At 44.0% G+C, this 9,307-nt stretch overlaps 1 protein-coding gene across 1 annotated transcript; it reads left to right on the top strand.

Moving 5' to 3' along the window:
* The first annotated feature begins 5,880 nt into the window (after window positions 1–5,880).
* LOC128125360 (rRNA 2'-O-methyltransferase fibrillarin-like) lies at window positions 5,881–6,971 on the top strand. The gene has a single exon (XM_052762706.1). The coding sequence runs from the start codon at window positions 5,896–5,898 to the stop codon at window positions 6,886–6,888; it is 993 nt and encodes a 330-aa protein (XP_052618666.1). The 5' UTR covers window positions 5,881–5,895; the 3' UTR covers window positions 6,889–6,971.
* The last annotated feature ends 2,336 nt before the right edge of the window (window positions 6,972–9,307 follow it).

Genomic DNA, 9,307 nt, shown 5'->3' with positions numbered 1-9,307 from the left:
CAAGTGGCAAGAGGCATCTGCTATCCATGTAGCGATTTTTGTGACCTCTTAAAATGACTTTCTCTCCCTGGGCCTCAGGGATGACCTTTCTTGGCTTGGACCTGCCAGTGTGTGCGGCTTTCTGCGGAACGCTGATTAGGCATCTGTGAGCAAAGGTAGTCAGTTTCTTCCTTACCCTTCTGGATTTCCACTCAGATTCCGAGCTAAGGAACTCATTTCCTGCCTTGTTTAATGCAGAACCCTGAGGCTGTTTAACCTTTGATGACTGAGTTAAACTCTCAAATAGGCTGGATAATCATTAGGATTTAAATTAAGGATTAAACACTCCACGAGTTTCCCAGTGTGAACTGCTCAGTGCTGGCGCTTAGGCTTCTGTGGCTGTCACTGGCAGCAGTGAATGCGAACTCGGAATCTCTTGAGGCACAGCTTGGGCTGGGAACACAGATTCAGTTGCTGAACCTGTAATACAAATTCCTTGCTCCCCTTATCATAAAATCCAGGCACTTCCACAGTACCCATGTGCCAATTAGCCCAAAGCAGGGTTGGCAAGGATTTGGAAAATCCAATCTCTGCATTGAATGCATCCAAGCTTGTTCTGCCATTCATACATGTACTTATCATACTTATCTCAGTTTCGCTCTCCACTTGCTGTGGGACCTTGGGCCAGCCACTCAGCTTTCCTGGGCCTTCAAAGACAAGACAGTTAGATAAGAGGAAGGAACCTCACAGTCTTTATTTCCCCTTTGTATATGCTCCTACGACACAATCACAGATGTCCCCATCTACCCACTTATAAGATTCTCAAAATGTCAGCAGACCTAATTTGTTGAATCTCAGCCACACGAACAAAGCACTTTGAAAATAAAAAAAAAACCAACTATCCGCCATAGTCTCTGGCCATTTGAAAGACATTGATTTTATAATATTTCTATTTCTTTGAGAAAGAGAAGTTTGAATTGAGAAATTTTGATTAATATAACATATCACTCTCTTAAAAATGTACAGTGGACATCAGCTTTGTGCTCTTTGAGGTCCTGCTCAACTTTGTTTAACCAGCACATCCATCTTTCAAACTGACTGTTTGTCTTATTTGTTGGCTCATAATGACTTCACCACTCCACTGCCCACTTTCCCTTTGCCTTCAGGAGAGGGCATTTCACAGCATCTTGGATATGAGTTATTGTCTACCAACAGTCGATTAGACTAGAAAGTGGTACTTCACCCAAACTCTGCTCATCAACTCTTGTGGTGTTATCTTTGGCCTTTGACTCCCATGTTGACTGAAGCAGCAAAGAATTATCAGTCTGTGTCGAAAACAAGAAGACCTGAGCAGATGAATGAAGAGGAATAGTGGAAAGTATCTGTTGTCCTTTTTTAAATTATTGCTGATTTTTAAACCACAGTTTGTGTTTTAAAGTTGTCCAAATCACAACTGCAGCTCCGCCCACTACCAGCAGCAGTTAGTCAGTAAGGGGAGTAGCCGGATGGAACAGATTTACCTCCAGCTCCAACTCTTGCAAAGCTATGAAGGGAACTCAACTAAACCTCTGTGCCTCCTAAGAACTCAAGATTCAAAGGTTAAGGTGGAATTCTACTCTTCAGAGAGGGTGAATAGCAAGTCATTTACCTCCTCTCCTTGCTCACGCCCTCCAAAAAGTCCTCACCCCTTCTTATAAACCCTTTCTCACCTGGCTCCTCCCTACCACTTCCTGTCAGCTAGTTGCTGACTTAGCCTCCTGACCACAGGTTTATTTTATTTAATCAAACACATCTTTGCATCATTAAACAAACATTCCAGAGCATAAACAAAAGTAACACACCTTGAAATATTATTCTACAACAAGTATCTGTATGGTCACCCTGATACAATTTGTTCTTTGGGTTCGCTGCCCAGGTATTCCTGAGTGTTGTGTGTAATGTGGATATGCATGTGCATATGTGTTTACCTGTGTATGAGCACACATATGTGCATATGCATGCATGTGGAGGCCCAGAGATTGGTGTTGGGAACAAGCCTTCATTGATCTTGCGCCTTACTCATTGAGACAGGGTCGCTAAGGGAACCCGGTGTTCAGAGATGTGACTTGTTCACCAGCCAGCTTGCCCTGGGTGTCCCCGCACTTTGCCTTCTAAAGCTGAAATTATAAGCAGGCTGCTATGTCCACCTGACATTTATGTGCACTCTGGGGATCCAAATTCTGATTTTCCAGCTTGTGTAGTAGTTACTTCAACCACTGAGCCATGTCCCCAGCCCTCCTGGGACACTTCTTCAGCCTTATAGTAAGTTCTCCTTTTCTACTTGAGTTGCTGTGAGTAGTTTCTGTAACTCACAATGGGAAAAAAATCTAATTTACTTTTTATTTTTTAAGGAATTCCTAATAACATTTCCTTGAATCTGCAAAGTAATACATGATAATTTCTTTTGGAGCACCTTGGCGGCAGGTGATAGGCTGAGCCAGGAAGAGTTCTAACCTTAAGAGCATTGTCATGGCATGTCTGGTCACTTAGCCTGCTGGTTTGTTGGAAAGCAGGTAGGGTAGTATTATAGTTCCATTTCTGTTGCTGTGGTAAAATACACTGTCAAAAAGCAAATTAGGGGATAGAGAGGTTTATTTTAGATTACAATTCTAAGTTTAGTCTACCATTTGGGGAAATCGAGGCAGGGCCTCCAACATACACAATCGAGAGGAGAGCAAATATATGTTTGCATGCTCATTTGTTTGCTTGTGCTAAGCTTCATTTATCCAGCATATAGAGTTTGAGACCTCTTAACTAGGGAATGGTGCTACCCATAGCTGGCAGGGTATTGCTTAAGACCTACTCTCCCTACTGCCACTACACCAACCCAGTATAGACAATCTTTCATCTTAGGTTATTAGATTGTGTTGGGTTGACAAAGTTAACCATAACAGGTAGTGTGTTGATAAACTTCCAATTACTATAACAAACACATACTGAACATTAAAACAACAACAAAGGTTCACTTCAGCTTATAGTTTTAGAAGTCCTTGTTGCTTTGAGCCCATGGTAATGTAAAAATCATCTATATCATGAGCCAGGAAGCAAAAAGAAGAGGAGGTGAGTCCTCAAATCTGCTGGTACCTTCTACCAGTCCCCGCATCTCAATGATTTCCATCTCTTCTCAATAGCCCAGTCCCTAAGCCTTTATCCTCCCCCACCTCCCTGCCTACCCAACCTCAGGATCCAAATCATAGCAGGTGGTTTGGGGACATGGCATGTCTGAGGACAAGTGCTCCAGCAGACACGCAGCTCTAGCAGAAGCAGGGAAGCAATACTTTGATGGGTAGCTTTTTCTCTTCTGAAGGCTGGCAGGAGCTCAGAAGAGTATTGGTCAGGTTTTTAAGTGTATGATATGATATCTTGCAGTGGCCTTACTGGCCAGGGAGCAACTTCCCTTTCCAGAATTTACTACTTCCTAGAGATAATAAACCATGTGCCTGTGAGTATGTCTTTCATATACAGACCAAGCAGCCCGCGGCCATAATCCCCACCTCCTCCTTCATCTTACGTTCATGTGTAAAGACAGCATTTCCCTTGGCCCATTTGAACCTAGGACCAGATACCAGGAAACTGGGAACAGTCTAGACTTCCAAAACCTTCTGGAGTTTATTCAAACCAGCCTTGGTGCTTACTGGAACCTGCTTTCTCTTTTTGAAATCCAAGACCCTAGGTATGGCCTGGGTTTTGTTTTTTCCCTGTGTGTTTTGGTGATGTAGGCAGGTCTGCTCTCCCCTTACCTTGGATTGCTCAGCTTAAATAAAGAAATGGGAGGTGATAGGCCCACTGCTTCTGATAAATACACTCAGGAAAAGTCTTGAACATACCTGACTACCCTGGACCAGTCAGCTGGAAGAAGGGAGGAGTCTGTTGGTAGGAGAAAAAGCTCTCCAGGTTTTCCCCTCGGGTCAGGAGGGTGAGGAAGAAGCTGGGGTTGGCCATATTAATTACTTATATGCGGCCCCTGTCCCCATCTGGTCTGCCTTGTTGCCTGTTAGAGATCCTTCTAGCTCCCTGTCCTCCTTGACTCCCACTGGCTCTGCATTGTGATGCTCAACTCTGCAGAGAACTGTGGGTAACATTTAACTTTTCTCCCATCAAGATTGGTGTCTACATCTTGTCTCATAGTTGCCTTTATAAATTAAGACTGGACTATGTATTGAAAAGCATGAACAAAAAGGCCAATGTATGCATTATTTCATAACAATATAGAAGAGTCAGGGAATACCTTCTTTAGAGGCAAAGAAATCAAAGCTCAGAAAAGTTGAGCAACCTTCCCCAAGGTCAGAGAGACAGTTCCCAATCACCCTCCACACCCCACCTATGAAGGCAGGTTTGAAACAAGGTCAGTCTGTGCTGATGCGCACACTATTAACTAAGGAAGAGAAAAGAGCCCTGGTCCACACATGGACTGAGCACACAGACCCATCATGACAGAGAACATTCCTATTCTGAACAAATTTGTGAGACAAGCATGGCTAAAATGCTTCTGAAAACATATGGAGTCTTTGAAATCAGGAAGGTGCTGGATGTCTAGGGCAGTCACAGAGTAAGCTAAGATGGTTTTCACAAACAACCAGCCTCAAGGTGGAGGAGGGTGGTGGAGTTTTTGTGACTGAATGGAGATCAGTAAGGATGATCTTAAAAGGAAAAATAAACAGGTACACTTACTGTTATATCTAATGCAAGTTTATGTTTGTTTCCATAGGTCCAGAAATCTGGGGTACATTTATACTTCAGCATTCCTTGATTTGGCCTAGGCACATACCAAGTGCTTAGTAGCCATGTTTGCCTAGAGGCTCCAATATTCCATACTGAATAACACACTGGGATATTATCTAGATACAAAATTCTAGGTCAGCAGTTAAAGTCCATTACCCTTGTGGCGAAGCAATTCTGGTATCTGTTGTTGTTAATATAAAACATGTCAGTCTGACTACCATTTCTATGCAGTCAATTTATTATTATTATTTTGCTTTTAGATGCTGTCTTAGTTAGGGTTTCAATGGCAGTGAAGAGACACTATGACCACAGCAACTTTTACAAAGGAAAGCTTTTAATTTGGGTGGCTTACAGTTTCAGAGGTTTAGTCCATTACCATCATGACAGGAAGCATGGCAGCACACAGGCAGACATGGTGCTGGAGAAGGAGCTGAGAGTTCAACATCTTGATTTGCAGACAGCAGGAAGAGAACTGTGACACTGGGCATAGCTTGAGCATAGGAGACCTCAAGTCCCACCCCTACAGTGACACACTTCAACAAGGTCACACCTCTTAATAGTGCCACTCCCTTTGGGGGTCATTTTCTTTCAAACCACCACAGATGTCTTTGGAAAGTTGAGAACGACTGAATTAGGCGATGTGGTCTTCTTGGAAGAAGTGTGTCACTATTTTTCTTTTTTCTTTTTCTTTTCTTTTTTTTTTCTTTTTTCTTTTTTAGGTTTCAAAAGCCCAGCCATTCCCAGTTCCTGGTTAGCTCTCTCTACTTCTTTCTCTGCATCCTGCTTGTGGATGAGATGTAAGCTCTCAGCCACTGCTCCAGTGCACGCCTGCTGCCATGCTCCCTGTCAGGATGATCATGGACTCTAACCCTCTGGAAATGTAAGCAAACCCCCAAAACTTTTTGTCTTCTATAAGTTGCCTTGGTCATGGTGTTTTTTCACCACAATAGAAAAGTAACAAGGACAACTATTATTGTTGTGTGTGTCTCTCTGTGTGTGGTGCTGGAGAATAAACCCACGTCATGAGCATGCTAGGTGAGCTTTCTGCCATGAAGTCTTCAGCTATAAGATTTCTACCCCCGACGTGCGAAAGCCTGAGAGTCGTGGAGCAGGGGACACCGCCGATCGCCGGGGCCGCGCGACCAGGATGCAGTGATGAAGCCAGGTTTCAGCCCCCGTGGGGGCGGCTTTGGTGGCAGAGGAGGCTTTGGTGACAGAGGCGGTAGAGAAGGAGGACGAGGCGGACGAGGAGGCTTTGGCGGGGGACGAGGAGGCTTTGGTGGAGGTGGAGGTCGAGGTCGAGGTGGAGGTGGAGGCTTCAGGGGACGAGGAGGTGGAGGAGGAGGAGGTGGACGAGGTGGAGGCTTCCAGTCTGGGGGCGGCCGGGGTCGAGGTGGTGGCCGGGGAGGCAAAAGAGGCAACCAGTCAGGGAAGAATGTCATGGTGGAACCGCATCGGCATGAAGGTGTCTTTATCTGTCGAGGAAAGGAGGATGCCCTTGTCACAAAGAATCTGGTCCCTGGAGAATCCGTATATGGGGAGAAGAGAGTCTCTATTTCAGAGGGAGATGACAAAATTGAGTACCGAGCCTGGAACCCCTTCCGTTCCAAGCTGGCAGCAGCAATCCTGGGAGGCGTAGACCAGATCCACATCAAACCAGGGGCAAAGGTGCTCTACCTTGGGGCAGCCTCAGGCACCACCGTCTCTCATGTCTCTGATATTGTTGGCCCGGATGGTCTGGTCTATGCAGTTGAATTCTCCCACCGTTCTGGCCGTGACCTCATCAACTTGGCCAAGAAGAGGACCAACATTATTCCTGTGATTGAAGATGCTCGGCATCCACACAAATACCGCATGCTTATCGCAATGGTGGATGTGATCTTTGCTGATGTGGCGCAACCAGACCAAACCCGGATTGTGGCCCTGAATGCCCACACCTTCCTGCGGAATGGAGGACACTTTGTGATTTCCATTAAGGCCAACTGCATCGATTCCACGGCCTCAGCAGAAGCTGTGTTTGCATCCGAGGTGAAGAAGATGCAGCAAGAGAACATGAAGCCCCAGGAGCAGCTGACGCTCGAGCCCTACGAGCGGGACCACGCTGTGGTTGTAGGTGTGTACAGGCCACCTCCCAAAGCGAAGAACTGAACCCAGAGCTGTCCGGATTGGAAGAAATGTGTGTTGCTACTGTTGCACGTGTAGTTTTTTTCTATTAAAAGACTCAACTGTCAAAAAAAAAAAAAAAAAGATTTCTACCCCCAGTGTTTTAGGCTTTCACTCTAACGCTCCTGGAATGAGTCCACACTCTCCTGCTAATGATTCAGAATGCCGTTCACAGACTCACATGTTTTTAGTGTCAGAAATAGTTTCAACTGTTTTCACTTCTTATTTTAACAAATATCTACTTCTAGAATGGCATCAGACATTTGATCTTCTCAATCCAGCCTCGTCACTTTTAGTAGCACTTTGGAATTTTATTTTCATCATTTCTCATCATTGTATTGGGAGTATTTCTCTAATGTTTTCTCCTGTTTTTTCTTTAAATGTATCTCATTTACTTTCTATCTATGTGTTGAGATTTTAATTTCTATGAGTTAAGCTTTTCATTTCTAAAATACTTCTTAATTCTCCCTTAAATTGTCTTTAGAAAGAAAATAAAATACTTTAAAAATCCTTCCTTCCTTCCTTTCTTTTTCTTTCTTTCTTTCTTTCTTTCTTTCTTTCTTTCTTTCTTTCTTTCTTTCTTTCTTTCTTTCTTTCTTTTCCTTTCTTTGTTTAGTTTCTCAAGACAGGATTTCTCTTTGTAACTACCCTGGCTGTCCTGGAACTCACTCTGTAGACCAGACTGATCTTGAACTCACTAAGATCTACCTGCCTCTGCTTCCCAAAAGCTGGAAACAAAGGCATGCATAAGCACTGCCTGGTTAAAATACTTTTTAAAGAATTCTATCCTAAGGCCAGGGAAATGGCTAGTGAGTGAAGGGGCTTGCTTCCAGCACTGATGACCTGAGTCTGATCCCTGGGACACACATGATAGAAGGAGAGAGTTGATCCTACTAGTGATCTTCAGCCATCCACATGTGCTCTGTGGTACACGCATCTAAATAAAAAATAGTAGTATATAATATATTAAAAAATTAATTGTGATCCCGGGGGACTGAGAAGAGAGCTTAGTGGGTAAAATGCCTGCCTTGAAAGCACAAGCACCTAAGTTTAATCTGGAATATGTTATTAGAGCAGGTAGACTGGAGACAGGGGGATACCCACAGATCACTAGCCAGCAAGTCTAACCAGTCAGTCAGCTCTGGGTTCAGTGAGAGACCCTGTCTCAGAAAAGAGAAGGCAGAGAGCGGTCCAGAAAGACACCCAATGATGGATGACTCTTTACTTGCACACACAGTCTTGACCCATTCTTTAGCTTCTGTGACTTCCTTCTCGGTAATTCCTTGGCAATTTTCACAAACGTAGCTGCGGTTCTCTATTTGACTCATTTGTCTTGTCTTATTTTTCCCATTGGGTTTTTGATACCCACTGGGGGTAGGTCGTTTCATGCTGGGTTGAGGAAGTGGCCCTGTGACAGGATTTCGGTTTTGCATTTTGAGAGCTCTAGTTTTCTTGGTTTTGAAGTAATTGTGTCTTCTCCTCTCCGTTTGGGAGTTTTCAAGTGAGTGGCCCAGCTTTAGACTATGCATCCAGACATTCTGAAAGCATACTTTCTAGTCTCTTATAAGGAAAAGTTAGTGTGTTCTTCCCCCAGCCATGGACAATTTTATTGTCTTGGTTTGGAGGATGGAGTAGCTCTCTGTGGCTCCAGGTTTTATGAAGGACTTTAAAATGTTGATAGACGCCATAGCTGTACACATTGGGGAAGCACAAAATGATGACTCTTTGTTACAGGATGGGATGGGTGTGACAGTCATGGGTAGGGGCCTCAGTCTGGAGAAGTTGGGGAAATCCTTTTCATTACAGCTCTGTTGTACTGTGGTAGATGAAGCAGCTGAGTGTTGTACCCTTCGTTGTTTCTGGGAGAACGGGTCTCAAATGTTCTCATCAGGGAACACTCAGGGTCTTTGTGGGAAGTTTCTTGACTCCTATGTGTGATGCCACATTTTGGTGTTAGGCCCCTGATCTCTGCAGTCTACTACCCACAAGAGCCACAGACAATGAACTTTCCTTTACTTTAGACACTTGGCTCCAAGTTCCCTACAAGTTCTTAGGTTTTGCTTTTCTTTCTTTGTCCCCAAGCTCAATTTCCTAACTTTTGAATGACCCTTTTCCCCAGATTTCTGTTTGTCATAGAAAGGGCAGTCCTGTGTCTCTGTGTCCCTACTCTTAGCCATCTTCCATGCATGCTTTTATAGTTTAAATAAGAAGTTAGAGCGGTCTTTATTCCACTGTCTCCATATGCTTCCCATTTTCTGTGGGAGCTTAAATAGTCTTTTAAATGTAACCGTTGGTGAAACAAAACATTTCTATAATCATGTTATTACATTGTTTGTGACAAACCTCAAAAGAAAACCATTTGTAAGCTTTTCCTCTTAGGGTAGAGGGGAAAATGAGGCTATGA

This window comes from Peromyscus californicus, unplaced genomic scaffold, assembly GCF_007827085.1.
Source record: "Peromyscus californicus insignis strain IS unplaced genomic scaffold, ASM782708v3 Scaffold_4__1_contigs__length_199733344, whole genome shotgun sequence".
NCBI lineage: Eukaryota > Metazoa > Chordata > Mammalia > Rodentia > Cricetidae > Peromyscus > Peromyscus californicus.
This window is presented reverse-complemented; position numbering and strand designations above follow the sequence as displayed.